At 41.0% G+C, this 27,954-nt stretch overlaps 1 protein-coding gene across 4 annotated transcripts; it reads right to left on the bottom strand.

The window, feature by feature from the left end:
- Nucleotides 1-53: 53 nt before the first annotated feature.
- Nucleotides 54-13,895, bottom strand: MEAK7 (MTOR associated protein, eak-7 homolog). 4 transcript variants are annotated; one of them, XM_040571257.1, is made up of 9 exons: nucleotides 13,807-13,895; nucleotides 13,306-13,401; nucleotides 12,012-12,188; nucleotides 9,098-9,328; nucleotides 8,341-8,485; nucleotides 7,359-7,799; nucleotides 5,953-6,071; nucleotides 4,540-4,719; nucleotides 54-3,318 (listed from the first exon to the last, which is right to left on the bottom strand). In XM_040571257.1, the coding sequence occupies exons 3-9, from the start codon at nucleotides 12,177-12,179 to the stop codon at nucleotides 3,196-3,198; spliced, it is 1,407 nt and encodes a 468-aa protein (XP_040427191.1). In that variant the 5' UTR covers nucleotides 12,180-12,188; nucleotides 13,306-13,401; nucleotides 13,807-13,895; the 3' UTR covers nucleotides 54-3,195. The 4 variants fall into 4 exon arrangements, with proteins under 4 accessions (XP_040427191.1, XP_040427190.1, XP_040427189.1 ...); XM_040571256.1 differs by having other exon boundaries at nucleotides 13,775-13,892; XM_040571255.1 differs by having other exon boundaries at nucleotides 13,799-13,883.
- Nucleotides 13,896-27,954: the final 14,059 nt, after the last annotated feature.

Raw genomic sequence — 27,954 nt, 5'->3', positions numbered from 1 at the left:
CCCCCAAACAAAATAAGGCAATTTCACACCTGTACAGAAATATCTACTGCGCATAAATTGAATTTTTATTTATTTAAATCACAACGATTTTTATTAATAAAAATCTATGTTTTAAAACGTTACATTCACGTATCTGAACAAGACTCTTGATTTAGACCCATCCTTTTATTTTAAATTAGATTAATGGAAAAGAACTGCCTTCGCGAGCACTTCTTTTCCTACAGGCAATCTACAATGTTTCTAGAGTCCGTGATACCTAGCTTTGCTTTAACAGACTCTCAAGGAATCTGGTATGAGATTTCAAACGAACCGTAGAGATCTGAAGTGCTAGCACTCCTGTCAGCCTTTGCTGAAAACCAGTCATTTTTTACTCCTACTGGTCACACAGGGGCAAAAGTAGACGGCTGATCTGCTGCACAGTGGCAGACAGAGTTAATGGGGAAGGGACTCACTCTCACAAGCACATGAGAATGAAGATGACTTGCATACTTGCAGGAATATTAAGCTTTGCAGTTGGATCAACAGCTGCATAAAAGTGAGTGGGAGATCATAGCTAAACTCACTGCTGACAGCCACTTTCTGGACATTTGTTGATGCAGGAACATGAAGCACAGATTGCTTAATCATTAGGTTCTGGGGGGTGGGGGAGAGAAAAAAAAATAAAAGTTGACTCTCTTCCAAGCCAATCTTGAATAATCCCATCTGCTGCTTGGATCAGGAGTTTCCTACTAAATAGTGCTTCACTGACATCTGCTTCAATTACCAGAGTGTCAGTTTCCTTCTTGCCCTAGCATAACACCTTCACTTTAAAGTGAAGATAAGAGTCTCAGATACAAGCTTGTCATAAAACACAATTTCAGAGGTCAAAATGCTATGCAATCACAAGATGATATTTAAACAGGATTATACTTTTGATTCATAGTCTAGAAAGAACCAGCTAGACTGTCACTTACTTTAAATCAAAGAAAACCCAGCCAGTGTAATACTTTTGGTGTAGAGTAGGCTTTGTGCAATTCACCCTCCCCAGTTACTGATTGCAAAGATGTCTTCTTGCTGTTTTTTTTAAATATCCTTGCAAATGGTTTCAGTCCTCAAGGAAAAGTGTCTGCCTCATTACTGGACAAAAAGAAAAGTTAGCAGTTTGCTTAACATGTAATTGCAGAAGTTCAACTGTCTCATTTCTACACGCCATCCACTTCAGCAGTATTTAGTAAGCTTAGCCATTGCCTAAGACAAAGAATACTTCTGAGGCTTATGGTGGGAGTCTGACAATACCATGTTAAAACAAAGCCAGCATCGCCACACTTGCAGAAAGCATCATGTATTTAGTAGCTGCCTATACAGTATTTTCTACTGTATGCTATTTAAGATTCTTATAAAAGTACAGGAAGAAAATTACAGAAAGGATCAGTATAACTCTAAGGCTTACTTTTTTTTTTTTTCCTTCCCTAACTGCTACAAACTTGGGAAACTATCTTGTTTATTTATTAGCCACAACATAAAAGCAGTAAGCTCAGGCCTTTCACAGCATATATGCTCTGATCGTTACTGCAAGCAGCACGTTAAATGCTAAGCTGAGTTCCAGAATGTGTGGCTGCAGAGATTGCTTCATGTTCTCCTCTCAAGGCTAATTCATATTGTTTAACTATAACAACAACAAAAGTGGGATCTATATTAAGGCACAAGAACAGATTATTCAGAATATTCAAAAGTGGTTCCCTGTAAAAAGCTTCAGAGGGGGGAAAAGACCACATACAAGAAAATGTTAATGGAAAGCATTTGAAGGAGGATCATATGATCAGGAATTGTAGCAATAATACAGATTTACAGCATATGTTTTACTCTATGATGCATGGAAATCAAACTTTTTCTACAACAAACTCATGCTAGTACAAAGAGGAACTGACACAGTCCTTTTACTTAGGAAGAGGAAGGCTGACCATCACACATACTTATAACCAAACACAATTTGCTAAGCTAGAAATGACAGTCCCTGATAGAAATGAGAGTTATTTTTGACAAGTTAATTACAGAGAGAATTAGCAAGGTCAAACTAAAAAGCATGTGAATAGATTTAAGTACAAAAAGCCCTGAGCGGAGAGTTCACAAAACTGGTCTTGGCAACAAAACAGAGAAAAAAAGCCAACCTGCTAGTTATGTTTTGCACTTTTTTTCATAATACAGTGACAATTATGTGGAAATAAAATGTGCAGCAGTCTTCAGAGAAGTTAAAGGCATAAGCCTGATTTTTAAAATTTTATTTATTTACAAGCTATCTGCAGATACTAATCCCAATTACCTGTGGATGCTTCTTCCTTAATCCTTTTTACAGCCTCATCTTTTTCTCCAGTCTCAAGCAAATCTACTAAAGAAGGCACCTCCCCTTGAGAATTTCTGCTTGAGGTATGTTTGTTCTGGGAGCACAGGGTTGGCCCATTCTCAGAATAAATATGTCTCAGTGACTCCAATGGCTTTGTTCTCCTAAGTTTAAAAAACCATAGGCAAATTTCTCCAGAAACATATTAAGTGAGCTTTACTTAACTGTAGTGTATTACCATAAAACTCTATGCCGTATACTTAGCATCCTGCACCTTACAGCCCATAGAGTCACTTGCTTAAAATCTGACTTAGAAAAAACTGTGATTCACTGCTTTAATTGCAGCAATGCAAATTAACAGCATTCTTCATACGGAATCATGAGGACTATTCTATGTTTGCCGATGTAAGATACAATTACAATTTGCAAGCTTCACCACCTAATTTCATTGCATGCAAATAAATACGTGTAGTCGAGGTGTTAAGAGCCTTAATCAAAGTATTAGCTAGTCTTTATGTAAATACACATTAATTCTCCAAGTCAATAAGCAGTACTGTCAATAAGCTATTCTTTGGTTTTTAAACTCTATATGCAGGCAGGATCTATCAGAAATGCTAGCAAGTTCACATTCAGCTAGAACTTAGTCATTAGATATCTTTTAAATACCTAGTTAATTTTTCTGTCTTCCCCAGGCTAAACCCTTCAGGCAGGATATTGTACTGGACCTAAATGTTACATAAGTACGAGACTTATGCTTAGTCCCAGATAATTAGGTAAATGTAAGGAAAAATAACGAAAGAGGAAGAACATCCTGTCCAAAGAACATGAAAATTCAGGAGCAAAAAAAAAAAAGTGGGTTTCATGTTACTGTGAATCTTTTAGTTATCTTCGTCATCCTCAACGGGTTCTCGTAAACCTTCGCTCTGCCGACTTTTTCCAGTCATTTCTAATAATGCCTGGGCCTCGGGATCCACATCCAAGATACTCTTCTTACCTTTTGTCTGTAAAACAAAATAAAGTCAATTCACAATGTCATTATGAATGAATCAGTATTAGCCTAAAAGAAGGAGACATACTCAACAATCCACAAGTAATGTGGTTTTGCAAGCTCGTCACAATGACGGATGCATGCTTTCCATGTAAGGCATTTAAGATTCACTGGGATACATCCAGTGTCTTTAATTGCTGCAGATACACAAAACAGTCATAAAATTTTCCTAAGAGGACAGTGAATTGTTTCACGTATGTTCAGGTTACAAGTCAGCCAGAACATACTGGTTAACCTGACCACAATTTCAAGTGTAGATGTCAGCTTTTTTTTAAAAAAGGAGATTCGAGTACAACTTAACAGTTCCTGTAAACAATTTGTTCTGTTTCTACTTACAGCTGTGTATCCAGTGAACAGACAGAGTACATTAATTTAGTATGAAAAGAAATAAAGATTAAAAACAAAGAAAACAAGCAACTGTGCAAAGCAGACAGTTTAATAAGTTAAATTGCAGAGACAGAGGAGACAGGAAGGTCTCCTACTCATTCCCAGGCATAAACCAGGTGCAGAAAGACCAACAATAATCTAGTCACAAACTATTTAAGCAAAAAGCTCTTTGTATCCTTGCTGAAACCAGGTTTCCTAGGCACTTCAAATATTACTGTTCTATATAGAGTATCAGCTGTTTAAATGCAGGTCTTGCCGTGTTTTTATTAGTCTTCTGTCAGATAAGGAAGTGCTGGGATTGGAGCTGCAAGGATTATAAACGGCTAATCTGTTGTAAAACAACAATAAATTACAACTTACTGATAAAGAAATATTTTGGCTCTCTCAGTTCTCTTCCTGAGCTACGGATTAGACTTTATTTACCCGCTTCTAGTGCTTTGTTTCTGTTTTACAAATACTGGGTTTCACTGAACCCCTCCAAGGAGGTTCCTCCTTGAGACCATTCCTCGATATCAGAAAGGCATGTTGAAATTGAGAGTAAAGTATTGCTCTTCAATCACCTCATGGCTCCTGATATTTTTTCATGTTGGAATTCTCAAAAATTCCACTCCCGTTTTACAATTTTCTTGCTACAAAATATACTGCACCTCAAAGTGAGTTAAAGAAAACATTATTCATTATGGTAACGAGAAAGTGCTTATGAGAAAACCAAAACTGTAAGTTTTTCCTTCGCATCTCCCATGCCAATCAGGAATCAGTTTCACACGTTTTAGTTTTGTTCACCAACCTCTGTACTTTCAGGCAAGTCTCCCACTGCCCAAACTTCCAGGGCATCCAGTGTAAAATTCTCTTTAGCTGACAGCTGAGGGCTATTGTAGGTGGTACATCGAGGTTTGGCTTTACTGTGTCCTTTCCCGTAGTCACTGTCTATCCAGAGGCCGAAGTAATCGTGTTGTCCACCCATACCCTGTGAACCAAAGCAGCACACTAAACACTTGCTACACATGTACAATACAGTGGACAAGTTACGAAACCTAGAGTATAAATTGCCAGTTTTAGTATCTATGCCATACTTCTGTGGGTAGGTGAAAAAGGATATTCTGAGTGAACCTCAGCTACTGTACACAAATCCGATATTCCCACAGACAAACCAGAGTTTACTTGAGTGTTACTGCCTTCCCTGTACGTTTTACAGAGTCACAGCTGAACTGCTTGCAGATACTGAATCTGGCGCCAGAAATTTAGCTCCCTGGCTTTCATTTATTGACTGACAGTTCCATTTTAAATAGGGCAGAAGCGTTGGGTTTAGCTGCCTGTTTTCTGTTTAGAAAAGCATCCACAGAAATGGATAACGTAATTCGATGTTGTTTTCTGCAGAGCAAATTTACTTCAGACTGCTACAATTCCCAAAGTTACAGGCGCATAGCACAACGAATCTGTAAAGCACTGCTCAAAATAGATGGTGTGCTGTTGTTTTGTAGAAAATCTGCATCTGGAGAGCTCATTCATGGGCTTGAGTAAAGGGAGCTTCTGCCACTGGAATCACACAACAGCAGCAGCCTGCCTAGAACTCTCATACTCTAATTCTCTTGGGCTTTCTCAGTCTTCAGTAATTCAAAAAGCAGTTGCTGTGGCACTGAGAACAGCCAGTAGAAGGCTCTTCTATTACTTAGATCAGCCAGCTTATGCTGCTTCCATGATGTGGATACACGCTGCCAGAAAAACAGGAATCAAGCACGGTTTTCTTCCAGAAAACAGGAATCAAGGACTCCTAGAAGGGCGTGTGTGATCATCAAACTTGGTAAAATAAGTGTGTTCCCATAATCTTCATAACCCTAACCTGCATAAAGCCCACCTACTTAGACCAGACATGAATAAATTCTATCTTAGTTGATTTGGTACTTCAGAATACGTATCAACTACAAAAAAAAGTAAGAACTCTATTAGTACCGTAAGCAGTTCTCCATCATTATCCATAGTTCACACATTACACTGATGCTTAATGCTAAAAAAATAAATAAATAAAAATCCTCCTGGTAAAACTGTGAGACAAATAGCATAGAGAAAGGATGAAAACATCCTCAGAGAAAAAAACAAGTGAAACAAATCTGCTGAAAGATGTAACAAGAGAAAAAAAAAAAAACATTTGCAAACATCAGCCATTAATCCAATTTCCAAATTGTCATTTCTTAGTACTTACTAGTCCATTTGGCATTGTTTGTTGGCTATGGTTCAAATACATGTAGTGGTCGTTGTATCCTGTGTATGTATATACAGCGAGAGAGGGGGAAACAGAGAACAGAAAGCATCTGTTGTCACCTGCAAACAGAAAAGCATGTGAGGTCAGACAAGTGGCCAGACAGTAACTTGCTAACAAATAGGATAGGAAAAAGGTATTGAAGAAATGCAGCTGAATAAATGAAAGACAGCAGCTGCAATCTCAGAAAGCCAATATCTATGTCTAATCAAGATCTAGACCTATTGTTTACTGTCAGTTAACTCTGTGCAGGGTCACAGAAATCAATGGGATTATGTGGCTGTGACCAAGGGCGGTCAGAGGCATGACCAGTACATTACATTACTAAGCAAGGGTACACCTATCACAGGCTTGCAGCGTGTCATCTAAAACTGGCCAACTGATGGACCCGTACAAACTGGTATGAGTGCAGACACCCTTAGTTCTGACTGTACAGATATACAGATCAGTTTGGGGTCAATGAATTTAGAGTACAGCTTTCATTATGCCCAGTTTTGTACTCAGAAAGCCTGTGGCGTGTAGAATAGCACTGCATGTGTTATTCTGTCAGGAAAAAACAGAAGGAAAATGTTGTGTAACCAACGTAATAGTGTATTAACTGAGGGGGGTGGTAATTATCATATATTACTTAAGTATAGCAATTGAGTTTTTTATTGTATCAAAAGCAAGGATTCCCAGAAGGATAGATTATCCGAAGTCCATCTTTTTTTTTTTCCCCAGAAAGATGTATTTCCAGAAAGAAAAGTTATTTCCATAGAGTTACAAGAAGCCCCTCTCCCCCCTCCTGAGTTTTCAAGGGAATAAAATGTTTGTTCTGTACTGCGGAACTTTTCGCTGTTGGATTTTTAAAGGGAAACAAAGGTAGAGAGAGCTAGTGTGCAAATGGTAATGGAAGGCTCAGCTGCCGTTGCCATCTGCTGGACAAACATTGCCATCTGCTGGACATGTTATTTAAACTGTACTTCCTTGTTTATACTGTATTTCATTCATTTTTCACTTCCCTTTCACCTATGGAGCTACAGGAGTTGATTGCTTTCACTGAAAAGGAAACCATGATCAATAAGTCCTGCAATTTTAAGTCTTATCAAATGACAGACAAACTATAAACATTCATCAGCAACATGCCTGACCGAGCACAAGGGCAAAGTAACTTGGTATGTTTTATACATGCTTCCAAAATGAGTATAGTTTTGCCGCAGGAAAATACACTTGAAGCCATGGAAATACTGTGTGTTATGAAAGTAAAATGACAGCATCCATTAAGCAGACAGGATTCTTGTACCTGCACAGAACACGCAATGTTTACCAGAACCCTGAGATATTAACAGAAAAAGAAAAGTGAGTTTTACCTTGAAACTGTGGTTTCACTTCCCAGGAGTGAGATGCAAACCCACCAAAGATATAGCCATCTAAGTCCCTTAAGATCACTATGCAGGGACCTTTGTTCACTATATGCCCACAAAGCTGTGAAAAGCTTTCTCCGTGAAGTCTGGAAGAAAACAAAAGCCGCCACTTGTGCTGTAGCTCTGCTGGCAAATGGGAGTTGATGTATATGATGGATGGGATGTCAAAGAGACTGACAAGTCCTCTTCCTTTGATGCCTTTGCAGCCTGGAACCAAGTTGACTATTTCTTTGGTTTGGTCTGGGAGAGAGTGCAGAACATGGAGGCCTTGCCTGATAACAACACTGAGAAAAGTTGAGATGTGTGGAACTCGGTACACCCAATCCTCAATGACACTTTGATCAAAATTCATCTCCATTAGCTGAGGACCCACCGGTTTTGCCCCATCTAAATAACAAGATACATGGAACAGCAGTAAGCCTCCTAGCCTGTACCTTCCTTCAGGAAAATAATCAGTTGATTTAAGTGCAAAAAAGATACTCCATTATTTAGGCATGAAAACACAAACAAAAGGAGATGGAGATAGTAAATTGTCAGCTACATTAAAGAGATGCATGCACAGAGCTGAGAAACACCGGACTGTGACACCCACTCACTGAGCTGTCATGATTAAGAAATGTGGACTCATGGTTACAACATGTGATATTTTTTGCAAAACAGCCATATCTATAATTACAACAGTACAAAGGTAAATCTAGGCTTTCCAAAAGGACATACCATCATAAACATCTGCAGATGCATCAAAACAGTTGTCACCTGCAAGTCAGGTATTTCTAAAACAGACATGTTCCATGATAAAGTTTTGCATGCCCACTTGACAGGTCTCATCATTTAAACTCAAAGAAAATATGACCCAAAGAACAAAGTCCTTTTGGTGATTATGCAAGCCCTCTGCCATTCTGGAATACAATACATCAGTGCTGCTTACCTGCAAGCTTCAATTCTGACAGCAGCTGAGAAGCCAGAGCCTTTATTCCACCTGCAGAATCCCTCGTGTTCTCCAAATTCCAACCTTTCAGTTCCTTCCTGTAGCTCAGTACATGGACCACAGACATGATCAGATCCTCTGTGAACTTGAAAGATTAAAACATCACCATTTTGTCATTTCTTAAATAAAACTGCCAAAGACTTTCACAGACTTTCAGAGAACAAAGGCAAGTAGTACTGGTGCTGTAATTCCAACAACAGAAACATCTCTTGTCATGAAGAGTCAGAAATAGCAGAAGTGCTTTGTCAGTCTCGTAGGTCCTGAAAAGGATCCTTTTCCAAGACATTTAGTAAATGTTACCTCACAAATCACTTCTGTAAAATACATCACAAAGACCAAAGGAAGAAGGGATGAAAATTTACAGTGGTAGGAGCCACTAGTGAGTTACAGTTTTCTGAGATCCCACCCTTCCACCTAGTGAGCTACTTAATCCATACATCTATCCTGTGGCTAAGGCTCTGGAAAGCGCTTTGCTCAGTTCCCAGAAGCACCAGCCACACCACAGGTTTTGCTGGCTCTAGCCTACACTGTTTGTCCAAGTTCAGCAAGTCATTGGCAGAGAGAGAAAAAAAAAAAACACAAGTCAGAAATCCCTGTTCCGAATCATCTTCTGCTCTAAGGTTTACCTTCAGATTACCTACCCTAGTCTCTGCTCTTTTACTGCCCCCCAAAACACACATTTAACCTCTCCGTGTACCTCTTGGATTTGCTTGCCCTTCACAGGACCTTCTGTCGTGGAGATCATTCTCATTATTATGGTAATCTTCTCATCTGCATTCCCTTTTAAGAGGTTTGACATAAAAATTACAAACTGCTCCTTAGCAATCTGTTCGCTCAGCTCAGACGATTTCCCAGTCAGGTCAATACTTTTCATTCCATTGTACAACCGAACAGTCATTTGCTCTGGTAGTGGTTCTCGCATATACGCCTACAAGTAGAAAAGTAGCAAATAACATATTTTTAAAATGAAGAATAACTAATATAATTCAGCTAACGTGTGCTGAGATACACTGCTATGAATGAAGGATTCTGTACCAAGTATCTACTAAAAGAAACAAACTTTTGTCAAAGTACTGGTTTTCCAAGAGAAATAAAAATCTCTATTTTTATAGCATATCCTTTCCAATTCAATTTAGTTATTTAAATTGACACAATTATTCTACAAATGCTATGGACTTTAAAAACGTACAAACAAAAATCTGCACTGGAAGCTATCAGCAGGATACTAGCAAATGATTTGTACATGGCACCTCTGTTGTAAAGGTTTACAACTCTGCTAGTCCGATGTTTAAAATTATAATTCTGCTTTTGATAGTGGAACTCACAGACACTTGAAAGCAAAGGGCAAGTAAAGTTTTTCACATAGCTTCAGTTTTGGCCTCGTGAAAATGCAGGCAAAGTATTTAACCCTAAATGCATGTGTAGGAACAATTGCAGAAAATTTCCCTTGCATAGCAACATCCAGGAGAAGCCTGAAACAGAACTGAGATCACCTGAGTTTTATAAGGCATCCCTGATGTTGAAATCACAGGGATTGTTCATTTAAGTTGCACGACTGGCCCTTTGAATTGAAGGCTAACTTGTGTACACCATCATACATCACAACACCGCAGAAAGATCTGACTCTGCTTTCAAGAAACATTCACAGCGTTCAAGTTAATTACAGGGTTTAAAAATAAATCATCTAAAATACATCCATACGCTAGGATATGATTACACAGTGTCTTCATTGTGCCTAACACGCTGAACACACGACTTGACGCTCACACGCAGAGCCATAGCCCAGTGGGGACTACACCGAAATCAGCAGACCTCCACCTGCGTAAAAGCACTCCGGATCAATTCGGTGGAGCTGCTATTACCAATCTATTGCTGGCTCAATACCACTCCTATCGAAGCCACCAGGAACGTTCCTGTTTGATGTTAATGGTTGTTGCTGCGCATATAGGGTGAGATCCAACGTGCTGAGCTCTACCCTGCTCCTGTTGACGTCAGCGGTAAAAGTCCCATTGATTTCAGCAGCAGCACCATTCAGGGCTGCAGTCTGACACATTAGCGTGGTTCATATTGAGGGAGGGACGGTCACAGGGGGTACAGCTGTCTTCAAGGGGCTTTCTGAAAGCGCTACATGAGCCTGAAGTAAGCAAGCAGCAGGAAACATCGTTAAGAACGCCCTACACTGAAGGGCTTTTTACTTCACGCTGCAGTATTTCCTACCTACTCTGTACCCCCTCCCACCCACCACTTTGCTGCACTATTTTGTTATGCTCACAGTTATTCCAGTGAGTAGATTCAGGGGGGTGGACTGCAAAAAGAGGAGCTTTAGAAAACCTCTAACAAACGCAGATCTCTGATAGGTTAGGATCCTTGTTGTAAATGGCTTCAAGAAAGTATCTAGAGATGCTTGCTGTCTGCTTTCCAAGCTATGCGGTGCACCCTGCTCTGGTCCAGAAGCCATGCAGCTTCCTTCTAGTAAAGGCTACGCAGAATACATGAGTTTGTTGTTGGGGCCCAGTGAATGTTGTCAGATTATTGCTAGATCAAATCTGCCACACAGCAGTCCACCTAAGGCATAAGCACAGGTGCCAACAATGCAGGCTTGCCATTGCAATAGTCCCTCTGCAAAGGAATTAGGCAGACACCTACATGCAGTCCTCAAAAAGATTTTAATTTAAGTTAGCAAACAAGAAGGCAGGAAGGGAAAAGACAAAGGCTCATCAAACATCACACTGAGATAAAGGCAAAGCTAAAAAGAGAACTCTTCCACGTCCCAGTCAAGTAACAAAAACCAAGGACCGTGGTTTTGGAGGTATTAGGATTGAAAGACTGGGCAGCATCATTGCTTTCAAACTGCTGATAGCTGATAAACAGCCTGGCTGTAATAAGGCTGAAGCTGGTCTATACGCAGACACATTGCCAAATACCTTAAAATATCCTGCCTCTGCCATGGAGTTCTAATTTGATTCCATTAACTGCATAGCGTATGTAGAAATGAACTTCAATACTACATGCATTTGACACTTGATTCCTGTCTAAGTGAAGTTATGAAGTATTATAACAAATCACTCCTTTTCTTTCTTGATTAGAAAATGAATGCAAAGTTGATCAGAGACTATAATATATGTTAATTAGATAAAATAGGGAGCTGCAGCTTAATCAAGTAAAATTGAATTCTCACTTTTTGATGCAAGTGGAAACATCAGAGACAGTGATGCAATTGAGGGAGAAAGATCTAACCAAATACAAACTGAGCTTGTGACAGCATCTTGAGAAAACCTGTAAGTAATCACATGCATTCAAATCCCAGGGGAAGAACAGTCTTCCCACTTTTCTAGACTCTGTAAAAGTATTTTCATACTTCCCGAGTTACTTCAGAATCAAGAAAGCTGAAAATTGATCCAACGGTGCAATTTAAGAGAGAAATACAAACTCAATAGTCATTACTGATGCTAAACTGTAAAAAAATATTAAATATCCATTCTACCTCAAAACAGTAATTATTAAGGCAAACAATCCTTTGGAAGTAATTATTGCCACATCTTTAATGCCTTTCTAGAATTATGTTCAGTACACTGCATTTCAGATATATCAAGAATAACATATTTTCTTGCCTGTAGCGCTCCCAGAGTCACAGTTTTCTTTGTAGCTTTTCCATTTTTTGCTGCTGATGAGCCACTTGATCCCGATAAGGTATCGAATACTCCATCAATGTCAGACTGCTCCTCAGGAAGAAATCTGGAAAGGTGGTTCCGATAGGCATTGCTTTCTGCATTTCCCATCTTTCCAACCTGAAGCAAAGGGAAATGGAAAAAAAATGCAAATACTGAAGGCTATTACAATGGTCGCAAAAGACGCACCAAACAGCCTGACATACCAGTGCAAGTTGTAAATGAGGGGCAAATTACTAGCTTGCTAGGAAACTATCAGAACTACTTTTAAGTCTCCGTGAATATCGAAACTACATAAACTTGAAGAATAATGTGTGTGAGCAGTAACTGTGCTTTAAAAAGCACATCTCTCTGCTAAGACCACCCTGTCTACCAATTCAAACGTCATTCAGGTCTTATCAAATGGAAAAACCAGTATGATTTAATGATTAAATCAGCTTGTACAAAGTGACCACGAGTCTGTCAGCTGGAATACATCAGTAACATGAAGGGTATAGCCTAATTATGGATTATTTATGACAGATTATGCTACATTTCTAACGCATTAACAGACTGAAGCTAGGTCTGCCAATAATATATGGCACTAAAACAGCATCACTCTGAAGATCACAGGTTTCTACAGACTCAGTTCGGCAATCAGTCAAAAAGCTGCTAAGAAATACAGAGTAACTAAAACATTTAGGAGGAAGACTCAAGACCTAACACACAGCTTCATATGAATTCAATAAATTGTTGGGAGCTGGTATCCAAAGAATTGTAGGGTTTTTTTGTCTGTTTTTTTTAATACCTTTTAATACCTTTAACGCACACCTGTGGTTTCTCCCACTGTCTCAGGATTCACCTGCATTACTAATTTAATGCATGTGTTTTTTAACGCGCTGTCAAGGCCACATGCACCAGGTTTCTCCATGGAGCAGCATGGCACAGACCTAACAGTGCCACAGGGGCCTGAAATCCCAGGTTCCGTGACAGACACTGTTGCAAATGGCCTTCCCATCTACCCAAACGGGGGTAAACTGTATAATCTGCCCTTTCGTGTTTTCCTTTCCACAAACTCTGCATTATTTCTGGCACATCACTTTGGGTTCAGGATTACCACTTCCACACAAACCTCATTTTCTAGGCAAGGCCATAAAACAGCCCTTCAGAAACATCAGAAGCTCTTTGTTTAGCCTAATCCAACGTGACATTGACTGATAAGCAGCTGTACGTCCGAGTCTGGGTTGGGCTTATTTACCTTAACTGAGTGTTACAGGCCCAAAAGCCTTGCTTCCTGCAAGGAAGATGTCGATCGCGGGATAAATGCCAAAAGGTTAATGGAAACGGCAGTAACCTGGAAGAAAAAGCCGTGAGGACATGGTCACTATCAGCAGGGAACTGAGGAGCGGGGCTCCATGCAGGGAGGGCACCGCTCTTGGGAAGGGGGAGACCCAAGGCAAGGAGTTCCTAGCAGGGAGCCAGACACAAGCCTTGGCGATTTGCAATTTTCTGGATTTATTATTTCCCCAGAGCCGAGCCTGTCCTTCCCCACCAGATCTGCAAACCCCCAGAAACGGCCCCCATCCCACCTCGGGGGCCGAAGCCGGAGGGAGCGGGAGCCGCCAGCCCCCCTCTCCCCTTACCCGCAGGGCGCCCTAAGCCGCGGCCTCGCTGTGGGAGCCCCTCCCCAGACCCCTCTCCGCCCCCTCCAGGAAAAGCCCCCGGACCTTTACACCCCCCGCCCCAGGTACCCGACAACCGGCGCCCCCCGGCGCCTGCAGGCTGCCGGGGCGGAGCAGAGCGGAGCGCGGCGGGGGAATGGCGCCGGGCGGCACCGCCCCTGAGGCGGTGGCGGGGCGGGACCGGGGCTGCTCGTCCCGGAGCGAGAAAGAGGGAGGCGGGCGGTGGCGGAAACCGCTGTGGAAAGCCTGGAATGGCAGCTTGGAAGCCCTAGAGACTGGGGCCGGTGTGGGGAAGGGCTCTCCCCGCTGACCGGGGGCTCTCTCCGGTTAAGGGGCTCCCCCCGGTTAAGGGGCTCTCCCCACTGACGGGGAGCTCTCGGCTCACAGCTGCACAGGCAGTTCGGCGCTAAAGTGCAGCCCAAAAACAATCATAGAATGGCCTAGGTTGGAAGGGACCTCAAAGATCACCCAGTTCCAACCCCCCTTGCCATAGGCAGGGATGCCAGCCACTAGATCAGGTTGATCAGGGTCTCATCTAACCTGGTTGTGAACACATCCAGGGATGGGGCATCCACAACCTCTCTGGGCAACATGTTCCAGTGCCTCACCACCCTCTGAGTGAAAAATTTACTTCCAACCTCTAAATCTCCCGTCTTTTCTTTTAAAACCATTCCCCCTCGTACTGTCAATATCTGATTGAGCAAAGAGTAGTTCTCCATCTTTTTTATAAGTCTCTTTCAAGTACTGAAAGGTTGCAATGAGGTCACCCCTGAGTCACCTCTTCTGTAGGCTGAACAGGACCAGCTCTCTCAGCGTTTCTTCGTGGGAGAGATGCTCCGACCCGCTCTAACAGCTCCACATCCTTGTGCTGTATGCAGTACTCCAAGTGGGGGCTCACCAGGGCTGAGTAGAGGGGGAAAGAGTGGTGAAAACTCAGAGGTTTGTGTGTTGTGACTGGGGAAGACTGATTGCCCAGGGCAGTGCTTCTCAGAGAAGGCGAAGGTGCCTTGTCAGGTCATTTTCAGGGTATACAGTCAGACGAATTGCCATGGCATTGGGGGGAAAATATAAAAAAATTCTCAGTGAATAGGTCAAACTCTTATCTCATGGCTGCCAAAATCACACCAGGCTGGAAAGTAAAGGCCATACTGGGGCTGAGAAGAAAAGGCAGGTGGCAGGGACAGCACTTGAGCATCGGCCACCCTTCACTATGAGGCAGGAATACTTGAGAAAAAAAATCTAAATGGTTGCAATACTGGTCCCCAAACTCACTTTTTTCAGATCAATAACTGTTTCTTTCCACCTCAGTTATGTTACTTCAGCAGCATTCCCCTTGTCCTTGCAGTCACTGGGTTTGGTTCCTGTAAGAAATACATTGAGGGCTTTACGTTCTCAATAGCGATGCTTCACCCACGGTTTGTCTAGGTGTAGTTTGTTTGCAGCCAGACCTCGACATGAAGCCTCCTTCCAGCCAAGGGGAAGATGTGCACATGCATATTCCCCCAAATGTAGTAATGGTTGTGTTCCTGCAATCAGACTCTATGGGACAGGTTAGCAGCTTTGGCCTGTGGCTTGAAATGACAGTTTGATCCGTGTCTTTTCAACAGTTCCTTTATAACATACCAAAGCAAGAAAATAATGTATGACAGTCATGGCAGAGCTCCCATTTTTTGTATTCTTTTGTACCAAGTAAAAATTCTGATAACATTAACTTCCCCAAATACCCAGTTTTCTTAAATTTTTGTGGTATGCAAAGCTTTATAAAAACATGTAGTGTATTCTTGTTGCCAGTTCGGAGTTAAAAACACATTGAGCAGCATTCCAAGATGGTCATGGATGAATAAATACCTACTGATTCTGGTTTGCCTTGGTTGTCACTAGAGCCACATAAGGTAACCAGGTTGTGTCAGCAGGATCAAGACATAGCAAGTCAAACCTGAGGAAGTGAATAGGAAATTCATGTAATGTGAGCACAAATTCAGCAGTTAATCGAAACTGCTTGAAGCTTATTTGTCCACACGGTGGCGAAATATGTTAAGAAAGTTAACTGTGTAGCTTTCATTGGGTGCTTCAGATGTGTTGAAAATGTGATTCTCAGGTTTATTGGCATATATGTGGGAGTAAAAATTCTTATAATAAATTATTTTAATCTCTTTCCCACGAACTCTGTAAACACAATATGTACCACGAGGACAAAATTCCATTCCTGGTAAAGCTCCCTCCCTGGACTACATAAGCACTTCCTAGAAAGTCTGCTGCAATTGTTTGGTTTCTATCAGAATTAATGAATTTCCAACTGATGCCTAAGGAGAAAGGGTAAACATACAGAATAAATAAAAGCAAAATTTTCGAATTCAAGTTATTTTTTTCTTCTTTTCTTTGACACTTCGGAAGTCTTTTTTTTTTTTTTTTTTTTTTTTTTTTTTCCCTAAAGGTTGCATTTCATATTGTATCTCTGTCTTTATGATGTATTTTCTTGACTGGAAATACAGGGCTAGAGATTCTAGTCTTACTGACCTTATGCTAAGTCTATTTGTCAGCGTCTCTATGATCTTCACAAATGCATAGTAATTTCATGACCTCTCTTGTCTAACTATTGAGCTCTGAACCAGTCAAAGCTACTGAAGGATATCTGGCCTTCCTCAGTGCCAAGCTGCTGCTTTTGCAAAGAAGATGTGTGATGTTTTTCCCTTTTTGTTTAAGTCTTGCCGACGTGTAACAGAGGTGATTCTCGGTTTATTTGCCCTGCCTGTCAGTCTAAACTGAGCTTCCTGTAGCTACTGGATGGCACTTGGCCGCTTGCCTGTAGCACTAAGCTGTAATCTACAGCGCAAATGTACTCCTCAAGCCACAGGATACTAACATTAAATTGCACAAATTATGCTCCTACTGTGGGGGAATTTCCAAGACTAACAATTTCACACAGTAACACCTTTTTGTATAATCATTTAACACCAAGAGTGTATAAAATCAAGCTAGAAATCAGGTTCATAAGTGTAATAGTTTGTAACACTCTTTAAATGACTAGTCACTTCCTCAAATGTATTTTCAGATGCTCTAGTTGAGTTAGTTAGGTTTCTCAAGCCACTTGGTTTCCACCAGTAAGAGAGAGAGAATACACTAAGAAGCCTTTTAAGGACATTCAAGAATATACTGGTATATAAAAAAGTGGAGGAAAGAAGAAACAACAGAATTCTGGAAATGTTTGTGGCTATTTTTATGAACTAGTGATAGATGTGAATTTGTTTGCAGAGTGCAAAAAGCACACCTTCCAAACCCGAAATCCTTTTATTAAAAAAAAAAAAAAAAAAAAAAAAAAAAAAAAAAAAAAGTATACTTTAGGCTTGTGTGAAATTATGAAATTACTTTTTTGGGGTTTTATTAGTTTGCCAAGTCTACGGCTTTCATTCCCAGTAATTTTAACAGTACTGCTTTTCAGTTTAAGGAAACCACTACAAGATAACAACCTGGAATTTAAACAGTGTGTTGAGCACCCTTGTTTGTATCAAGCACATTTGTCTTACCTAGATTATCTTTTAGCTTCTTTAAAATTATATTTTTCCTACTTTGAGTTAGAACAGAGAGAAGTTTTGCTGTTGATCAGTCGTGTACACATATGTTAAGATCATTACCCTCTGGTGGCAGTGATGCAGAGAATCGTTCTCGTTTGTCATTGATATGATACATACCTTCCACTGTGGTAACTTTTTTTTATTATTATTATTATTATTATTATTAAAGTCCAGCATAGAATGGGACCCTACTGTGCCAAAGACTATGCAGAGAGATGTCGATGACTTCTGTTCCAGAGAGCTTGTTGTTAGTTGCATTCACATGAAGGAAACACATTCAATACTTCTAACTTCCAATTATTACTCAGCATTTTAGCTACCGTACATTGCAGAAGTCTGGCCTTTGCCAACAAGGTCAGACTTCACCTCTTGAAAACAGTGAATTGAGATTATAAAAACCTTGTTCATGTTTTAGGGCCTACTGATCACAAAAGTCATTGTACTTATTTTTAATGCCATTACACCGTGTTTTCTATTTTGATTGCAAACTTGATTTTTTTTTTTTTTTTTTTTTTGCAGACCACCTACAGTAACAGTAAGTGAAATCCTGCAAAAAATATTGATATTTGATGAAACTCGTTGTAGGCTTAGGCCACCGGTCATCTTGCAGTGTGACCTCAGCACAAAATTCCTTTGACTTTAAAAGGTATCGTCTTAACCCTACCCTCTGATGCCCTTTTATATATGCATTATTCATCGCTGCATTTAATTGGCTCCTGTGACAGTCCCAGCCTTGCAGTTAGTTACCTGATTTCTCTTCTGTTTTTTTGTGAGATTGCCATATACGGCTAAAAGAAAGACTCTGACTAATCAGAGCTGTGGCCGTAGGTAGTCACAAAGGAAGTTGTGGATTTTGCAACTCTTTGTACTTCCCTTTACAAAAACCTCTGCCTGCTAGTCACCAGCTCCCTTCTATAAAAGGGCAAAAGAAAAAGGGTGCAGTCAAGAGGTTAATCTGATTATGAGTAAAGATAGTAATATGTGGTATCCTAGAAAATGCATTTACAGGTGGGATGAAAGCTTCCTGCCACAGCTCATTAACTGTTGTCACCAAGAGGCAGCCTCTGTGTCTACAGCAAAACTGCAATGCCTAATTTTACTAAATTAAATTGTAGCGTGTGTTGCAAGTATGTAGATCAGAAAGATTACTGGGGACTGTGGACCAGATCCTGACAACCAGAAGAAATGCACAGCCTTAGTCAGGAGACAATATGAATATGAAGTTCTCCTGGGCTCCCCTGGCCTTCTCTGGTAACAAACTAGTTTGGTGCCTCTCTTCCTGAGCGTTTCGAAGGCAAAGGCCTTCACATTCCCTGGGTTCATCCAGTGATAAGACTAGCTGATAAGCTGCCCTGACCTCCAGCATCTTCTAGTTTGGGAATAATAATGTTGGCCATTTTAACATGCTTTTAACATGGGTTGATATATAGCACTTACAACTTATTTCATAGCAAGGCCTGTGGCCCAGGTTGGAGGTTTTAGAAACCATCTTTAAGAAACCATCTGCTATAATCTTCATATAAACTAGAGTAAATTTAACAAGGCAAATCATCCTTAACAAGAGAACCTTCTACCAGAAATATGCAATCTGTGAATTTGTTCAAGGGTGTTTGTGCTAACAAGGAAGTTTTTCATGGAGACCGACAATTCATAACTTTAACTGCTTCCATATAGAGAACTTGAGGATCAAAAGCAGAGGATCTGCTTGCTCCTGACGGAAACAGAAGGTCTCACCTCCTCAGAGCACAGCCTGCATGTCATCTGTTTCAATTGTAATGCACACAACACTGCGAGTAGCAGCACTGTGGCCCAGATTTTTGGAAGTGTATGTGAATATTGATAGTCTCACAGTGTCCTATCACCATTGTGCTCTCGTGGTCAGACTGTTTGGTCTACGGGACCAAAACCCTGGAAGCGTTAACACCAGCAGAGACAGTAAGGTGGAAATACAGTGAAGGAATCAAACAAATTTAGACCATTGTATCTGGCAAACAAAAAAACGTTTGAGTAGGAGCTGGGAAAATTTATGTAAAATTCCTGAAGCCATTTTGCACCCTTGTTCACCTCTATAACACATACAGACTCCCTCTTTTTCTGCAAACAGAGGGAGAAAAACCCTTACAAACATCTTAGATCTGTAGTTACTAGTGAAGGAAGTCTTTTTCAGCAGGACAGCTGTGTTTCTTGGCACTGTACAGTATTTACACCCACCATGTAACAAGAAACCAGTGTTTTGTCATCTGCTGTATGGTGAACTCTTAGGTTTTGAAAAGAAGTGATGGAAACACGATCAGGGCTTGTGTGATTTTAAAAGCTATTAAGTAAACTAATAAATTTCTTGCCATTTTAGGTTGTTTGTGCAACTAGTATTGTACTGCTTTATTTGTTACTTGTGGCTTCTTTTCCTGTAACACTACCTTCTTCCCTACCGCACAGGTTGGATTTTATCTATTAATTTTCTTTTTCTGCAGTGCAGTTTATTTTCTGATGTCGCTGGCCTTTTTTATTGCTTTCCATATTTCTGTCCAGATTAAGCAGAATGTGGCTATCTGAGTTCCAAGTCCTTGGCTTACCTTTCTCTGAATAAACAAGTGCCCGTGATGGGATGGTCTTCTCCCAAAGCAATACTTGCCAAACCAGCACAGATTAGGACAGCTCCCAGTTGTTGCTGACTGCTCTGTGCTGTGGTTTCTGCTCCAGGAGTAATTGGTAAAAGTAATAGTATGCAGCCATGTCCCTGCACGTTTCTGCATAGCCAGATTACTCCAATCACTTACTTTTTTTTTTTTTCCCCAAATTTTGGGCTATAGAAGCCTGGTTCTAGAGCAGCTTTCTGTGTGGTCCAGCTGTCCTGGCGACTGGAGCCATAGGCTCTGAGGGGGAAGCGGGGCAGCAAATTGCTTCCATCTTCTGTGCTTATCCTCTGTATGGTTTGTCCAGTACCTTTGCAAGATGAGTGTGGCAGATCCATCTCTCACAAATGCTTTCCAGAGCATACCAGCTGTTCCTATGTTCTGTTTCCAAGATGTATTGACCTGCTCTAATAGCGTGAAACTGTCAATAATAAATGGACTTAAACCTTAAATCTTACCATTCTCCTCAGTATAATGAACAGTCTTGAGGATCAGACTGGTTTTTTACAGCTTGGGCCTTGTTATCACACATGCAGGAGGCAGTATGCTTTTATACTGAGTAAGGTACCGTATCAAGAGATCAAGATCATAACAGGAAGCTGCGATAGCTTTGAGAGGCTGCTGTGCAAGTCACCTGCAGGCTGGAACTGGCTCACAGCATGCGTGTCCCCCGACAGGGCTCAAGTTGTTGTTTCAAGTGGTGATTTCCAACACTAAAAATGTACGTCACAGACCAGAGTCCGAACCAACAAGCTCTGCCAGGCTTTTGTGCTGGTATCTGATGTGGGCAAATGGAGATTCAAGGTGGGGAGGGAAGGAAGGTGAGGCAGTGAAATACTACAAATATTTGGGATCCACTGCGGAAGAAGAATAAAGTCCTGATCTAGGGGGTGGGAAAACCTTCCCTATGTATCATACATTCCCTATGTATTCCCCCTTCAGTTCAGAGCCAAGCAGTCACACAAAATAAAACCTGCTGATCCCAGTGGCTCTAGGTCCTCCATAAACCACCTCACACACAAAAACCCAACTGGCAAGAGTGCGAGGCCACCACCAAAACTGTGTTGCATGATGTCTTCTGCCACTTAGGAAGAGCAGGCTGTTTCTATGGCTACTGCTGTCTCTCTGCCTCTCTCAAACACAAGTACCATTGGTTCTGATGTGATCATGTATTATAGAAAATAATAACCCACGTACTTCTTTACATTGCAGCATTTGAGCTAGTAGGCACTTGACTTCCTATAATAAAAGCATTTTCCACTTAGGGTATTGTTACAAATGGGTAGGATTTTCTTCACCTCTGATTTATAAATGCATCCAGTTGAGCTCCAAAATCTTTGCTCTGGTTTCCATGACAACAAGTATGATTTTTGAGGCTATTTCTTCCCCTTCATCTCGGGTTGGAAAGAGTTGTTCCCCTTCCAGTAACAGCGCGATGGGCAAGAAAACGATTGTCCTGAAGGCAGATCTACAGCCCTGAAACCAGCAGCTTCAGCCAGTTTTGAAAGATGAGTGAGGATGTATGAGAAGAGTGGCACTTCTCACCTGGCACGGTCTTGAGTTGGATTTTTTGTCCTCTGGAAGTCAATCTCATGTGTAACTCCAGGGAATGTAGTCATATATCATGCTGTTGCCTACGAACTTACAAAGTGATCCATTAGGCCCAGATATCACCATGTTGCCACATAGGATAACCAAGCAAAGCCAATTTAGCCGTCCGCTCATGTAATAAATTTATAGATGAATTAGTACTGAATGCACACTACTGTTTGAAGTGGACTCTCATTACCTGTATGCCTTCCGCTGGTTATTCCTAGTTTCAGTGATGGGTAGTTGGGACTTCAGCACTAAAACAATAAAGAGATTATTTCTACAAACCCCTCAGAAAGTCCCAGGAGAGGGTCTATTTTCCTGCAGAGAAGAATCACACCAATACCTACATCTCTGGGTACCAGGTAGTAGGTACCCCAAACATGCGGTCCACTAAGGTTGCAGATGAAATATTTTTGTATCATGGTATGTACATAATCATTGTATTATGGTGTGATAATCTCAATTATATTTGAGCCAGGAGCAGCATGATAGACTACCTAGCTGTTCCTTTAACCTGTGCAGGGTTGCTCCAAGTACTTAATCTTAATGCTGGAGTTTCCAGCCTTTTTGAGTGGAAAATCCAAGTGTTGGTTAGACATTCTCCTCTAAGACAGAATGAAGGAATATCTCATGTAGGCTTGCTTCATCCATACTATTCTAAAAAGCCTACGTTAGAGGCTGATATTTGAAACAAAGAACACTTAGGCCCTGACCATGCAATGGCTCATGGTGGGGTGAGATTGCCATAAGCCTTATTGAACGCCAAGCACAGTTAAGTGAATCGATATCATGACACAATACCAAAAGTGGCTCAGTGATTGCCTTAAATAACCATGCACAGGTTTTCCCTTTTGTCATGCCTAAAACATGATGATCAGCCTGCTGTAACAGCAAGTCCCTTGGTGAGAATGAAGTCATAGCAGCACAATTTCTAGCTGCACAGCCAACCAGAAACAATATAAATGCACTTGTTTTCTCTGCCCTACTGTTACGTGCAGGGGATTAAAAAAGTGAGTCATTTGCTGGAAAATGTACTGATCCTGTGGCAGCAGGATGACTTGTAAGAAAGCTCTTGCATTTTGTAAAGGCTGACTATGAGAGTGGGGAGTGATAAATTTTTGCTTTGACTAAAGCAAAGACACAAAAAGTAGACACGATTGAAAAAAGTGAAACGTATGCAACTGCATATTGCATTACCTTTCCAGATACCAACTTTTCATTCTCTAGTTTTCTCTCACACATTGAACACTTCCATGGTTTTCATTTTCCAGGGCATTGGAAAAGACATGATTTTTACATGTTTGGGTTCATCTTCATTTCTAGTGGTACAACATCACTTAATATGGCACCCCACAGAAACATTTTGTTGAATGTCTAAATTTTGTTTGTGGCCCTGTATGAAGATAGTTAACTGATTATTATTACCCCCAGATAATTAACCGATTCCTGCTTTTCATGTTGTCCCGAGCAAGTTTAGAGGAAATAAATGTACCATGAGTTAGTCATCCTTAAATAATCTTGTAATAAAGAACTGGGATCCCTACGTTAACAGGAGGCTGATAATAAGCTCTGCAGTGCTATCTCCAGCAATGCTTTTCTCATGACTTGGAGTAAATTTATGAGCTGTAATTTATTTGTTTATTTGGTTTTTCTCAGTGGAAATATTTACTGTCTGGTTGCTGAAGTATTAATTATTCTTGTAAAATTGTATAGTACTGTCTTAGGCTCACACACATAGAAACTAACATAATTTGAAACATGATAAAATTAATAAGATACCAACTCTGGTGCCTGTGATAGGTATTTTGTGTGTGTGTGCCATAGGGTAACTGATTTAGAAGAACAGGCATGGAAGCAAAGAATGGGGTTAAAAAGAACCAGCAGATCTGATCTAACCCTGTCATTTTTTATTTTTGCAGGCGTCTGCTGTCAGACCATCTGCAGCTGTTGTCGGTCACCCAATGATCTGACCTCTGAGAGGCAGAAAGCCATTCTATTCCCTAGCTGATCATTCAAGTCTTTTTATTCTAGCATTTAAATTGGATTTTATTCAATTTTGTTTAAATCCATTGTATCAACACTTAATGAACGCAAGCCCTCCCACTCTGCTCTGTGGCTTCCCATTGTGTACCACCATTTTATTATTTTTTATGTCCTATACATACTCATTTCCATTAATCCTTCATTCTAATGTGTGTTTCTCTTTCCCACTGTTTTTCTCTTCCTTATTATTATTAAATGCCTGGATGGTACTTAAATGTCAAGAAAGTCCTGAGAAATGTCACATACCGAAGGAAAACATGATATTTTATGTTTAAAAAGCTCTGAGCATAGCCATATCTGCTTTTCAGGCTGCGGGGGCTGTTCTGGCCACCTCTCAAAAGAAATGGATCTCTTGAGAGAAATAGATTTATGTTGCTGATGGTGTTTCAGTTTTGAACTTTGATACAGAAATTGGAGGTTCAGAAATGAAGCCTATCTTCTCTCTGGTTCATCTCTGCCCTGACATGATAATAGGTCACTGGGAACAATCAGCCGGTTTCATTAATTATTAATGCAAACACATGGCAAAAGCAATTTGGAGATCACCGAGTACATGTGGGTCTGCTGATGGAAGCGTAAGGGGGAGGGAGCGGGGTGTGATTATTCATCTGAAAATAATTGAGAGTGGTAAGTGCCAAAGAGGAGGGGGATCAGCAGATCAGGCTTATGTATAGCTGGAAGAATAAAATGATATTTTACTTTTCAGTTAGATGCGTATCTTAAGTTACATTAAAGCGAAAATGCTTAGAGCAGGGCGTGCGGTTCACATGAGTATTAGGTTACTGAGCTGAAATGGGGCCAGTGCAAATATGCCTTTATAAACCTTCACGAGAATTCAGATACTTGCTGAGCGTGTAGAAAAGGCAGTAAGCTATTCGCTGCTGGGGAGCTGCATACCTAGGCAAACAAGAAGAATATAACTCTCGTCCGTGTGCTCTAGTAGCCTACTTGTGTATTTATGATGAGGGGAGAAAGCAGAAGTCTTGAGACCTCAGAATAAGAGCAGCTGTATGATGTGTGCTATCTGAAGGTGACCTTTTCTCTACACCAGCCTAGGCAGTCCGAGGAACAACGACACTTACTGCTGCCATAGAAAAGGAACGGTATGAATTTGTCCAAAAATGTGGTGCAGTCAGAGGGGTCATGCCTGTGCCTCCTTCTCTGTTTGCTGTGTAGACACTGTGCATCCCAGCAGGAGTCCACGTGCTGGTAGATCCCAAATGGCTGCAAAAAGCAAGAGCAGAAGGAGCTCTCTATACATTTTCTCTCTGTTTCCCTAAAGAAAAAGCCTACATTGACACAACAACGACATCAGATCTGAACGTCTTAAAGAACGGTTCCGCAGAGAGTGGTTCAAAACCCCCACCCAGGTCGGTGGTGCATCGCCAGGGCCTCCTCTAGCCGTAGTCTGGAATTGGTGCCCAGGAGAGCTTTCCCTCCTGGTGGCCACCAGCCCCAGCAGCAGAGCTGGTTGTGCCACAGCACCAAATGTGCCATCCGTCCCATTTCTGTTCTCCAGCAGTGCTGTTTGGGAGGGATGCGAAGGTTAACAACACCCCCAGCCTGCTAAGCAGTGCTGGCACGGTGGAGAATAAAACACGAAGCAGCTCTCCTGCGCCTAGGCTGCGGCAGCTCCTGCAGTGCCACAGATTAATGAAGCTCCAGACTGTCTGATGGAGTTTTTTTCCCACAGAGCAAAATATTAACTAAGGCAATTGATTGCATTTTCGTTTCTTGGGGGAGCACTCAGCCCACACACCCTATTGTGCGTCTGATCACAAAGAAACGTCTGCTGTAGCAATATTGTGTTATCTCGCAGGTGCTTTGTGATACATCTCGAGCTGTTGCCTCTGATGTCAAAAGGAAATGGAAATTCTTGCTCAGAAGACCTACCTGAGAAAGAAATGTGTTCTTGTAAATTCAGTGTCCCAAATGTAGGAAATTGCAATAGCCGCTGCTGAAAAATACTGTGATAAATCCCCATCCATCTGGAATATTGCCATAATCCACTACAGATTGCCAATTAATTGCACACTTAGTTCTATGTAATAAGGCCAGATAATAGGCTGTATTAGCCTAAGTCCCCCAGAGGCGGTGGAAATACATCACAATATTCTTAAATAGCATATTTTTATTACAGCAGTGCCTGCAAGCTCCTGTCTGGTACTGGAAACCTTTTGTGCTAGGAATTGTACGTGTAATGAAAGGCCAGATTTACAGCACGTACTCCTCTTTAGTGAAGCACTTAATTGCTTACTTCGAGTACCATTTTAAATAAACTGATCTCATCTATTTTCTAATTAAACATGGGAAATAATTTTTATAGTGTGCCTGGTTGGGATACATAGTTATTAAATCCACTTCTAGTGCCAGAGAAACTGTAAATAGTCTGTCTTGCCCTGTTAAGATTAAAATGAGTCTTTCTGTATTGCAGAAAAATACATTTGAACAGTGGTGTGTGAAATATTTAGGATTTTGAGCACATATGTAAATCACTATTTTTTTTAATTATTTTTTTTTTGCTAACTTATGGAGAACCTTTTGTGGTCAGTTTGGATTTAGACTAAATTTCCTGTTCCTTAAACCAGTTACCTATTGGGAAGATGTCATTTTTTAAAACACATACGTTTGGGGATTTTTTGAATTAATGAATTTTTTCCCTGTTCCACCGAACAAATGTAATCGATGACCTTTTCCTGCATGCTATAGTTTTAATATTTGATTGTAGTGTTTCTGGCAAGCAATTCAGTAACCTGTAATTGTTGTCCAGAGGAAAAAAAAAAAAAAAAAAAAAAAAAGGAAAAAATCTGTTTGTCTTAAAATTAAGGCAGTGTCACAGGATTGGTAGGGTCTAAGGAAAAAGTGCATCTTCACATTTTACTTCCATTTACTGCTGCGGGTAGTTGTTCTCTCATGCCCTTCACATCCATAAAAGAGTCGTGTAATTTTTTAAGCTTATTTTTTTCTGATTACTTTGTGTTTGTCTTGTATAACTGGGGACGTTTCCATGTACAAATTCATCATACAAGGTATAACTCTGTACATCCATGGCAAAATCAGTAGTGTAGTACCAAAGGGAGCTGCATTGGTGCAGAGAGATGATTTTAACTTGAGTTGCTCTCAGAAAAGTTTGGGATCGATTCAGAAGGCTTTGGGGGGCTCCCAGTGAAACCAGTTTTCTTTGCTGCTCCCTTCCTTCGCTTGAGGTTGCCACCAGACTGATGAGGCAAAACTTGAGTCGTAAGCCACTCGCTGTAAGAGAAGCCAGATTGAGCCCGGGCCTCCCTGCCCCCTCATGTATTATACATCTGAAGCTCATGATAATTTCATAGGGTTTCATTCTCTAAAAATAGTCTCTTCATGACCTAGGGCCTCTGGATCTTCCTAGCAGCGGGCACCACATAAATTAAGCATCCAGCTCCACCTCCGCTTGTGTGCTACTGGCTCAGCTTAGCTTAACTCCCAGGAGGGCCAAACCCACGTTTGGCAGTTGCAAGAAGGGCAAGATTATTTATTACTCCTGAAAGCATGGAACAGTTGTGTCTGTTGGGGGAGTCATCTTGGGTTTAGCCCGCCACAAGCCCTTGTGAAAGAGAGATTATGATTTGAGATGAATTTAGCTTTTCTATGTTTATAGGGAGAAGTCATTACAATGAGATGGGTGGGTTTTCCCCTCACAGGGTGGATTTTGTTTGGTTGTTTTTCTGTTCTCAAACTACTTTTATACTATCAAATTAGAGAATCTGATTCCTACAATACAGTCAAGGATATTAGTAATGAGAGACCACACAGAGAACTGCCACCGTCTCCTCTCAGTCCTGATGAGAGCCTTTCCTTTTAGCCCACCTGGGAAGCTGGGCATCGCTTGTAGACACACGCCTGCCTGCCTCCAGAGCAGGGTGTGGAAATGCTGGTTGGAGCCATTTGATCTGGATTGGTATTCAAGTGCCTCGAGGAACTCACTCCTACAGTGCAAGATAAGAATATTGGTTCCTCACATGTGACAGATTGCAGATTTCTTCGACCTTCAGCTATGAGGGGAAGGGTTCCTGCACCTGAAATCTTCTGAATCTTACAACAGAGTTCCAGCAAAGCTCCCCCACTTCCCCCCCTTTTTTCTTTTCTTTTTCTTTTTTTTTTTTTCTTGTTTTCTTTACAAAAAGCCACTTCTGAATAGAATGGATTTTCCTCTAACCAGAAGACATGGTCTCACTAAGCATGGCAAGTTAGCAGCACCTTTCTCATGTCCAGCTGCAAGGTGTTTTAACATCTGATCACCATGCTGCAAGAATACCTAATAAACAACCCCTGAGTGCCTACTGGCAGAAACAAAAAGAACCATATGCTGTCAAGTTAGCAGATGTATGTGAGTGTCTGTATACAT

Source organism: Cygnus olor, chromosome 12 (assembly GCF_009769625.2).
Source record: "Cygnus olor isolate bCygOlo1 chromosome 12, bCygOlo1.pri.v2, whole genome shotgun sequence".
Taxonomy (NCBI): Eukaryota; Metazoa; Chordata; class Aves; order Anseriformes; family Anatidae; genus Cygnus; species Cygnus olor.
This window is presented reverse-complemented; position numbering and strand designations above follow the sequence as displayed.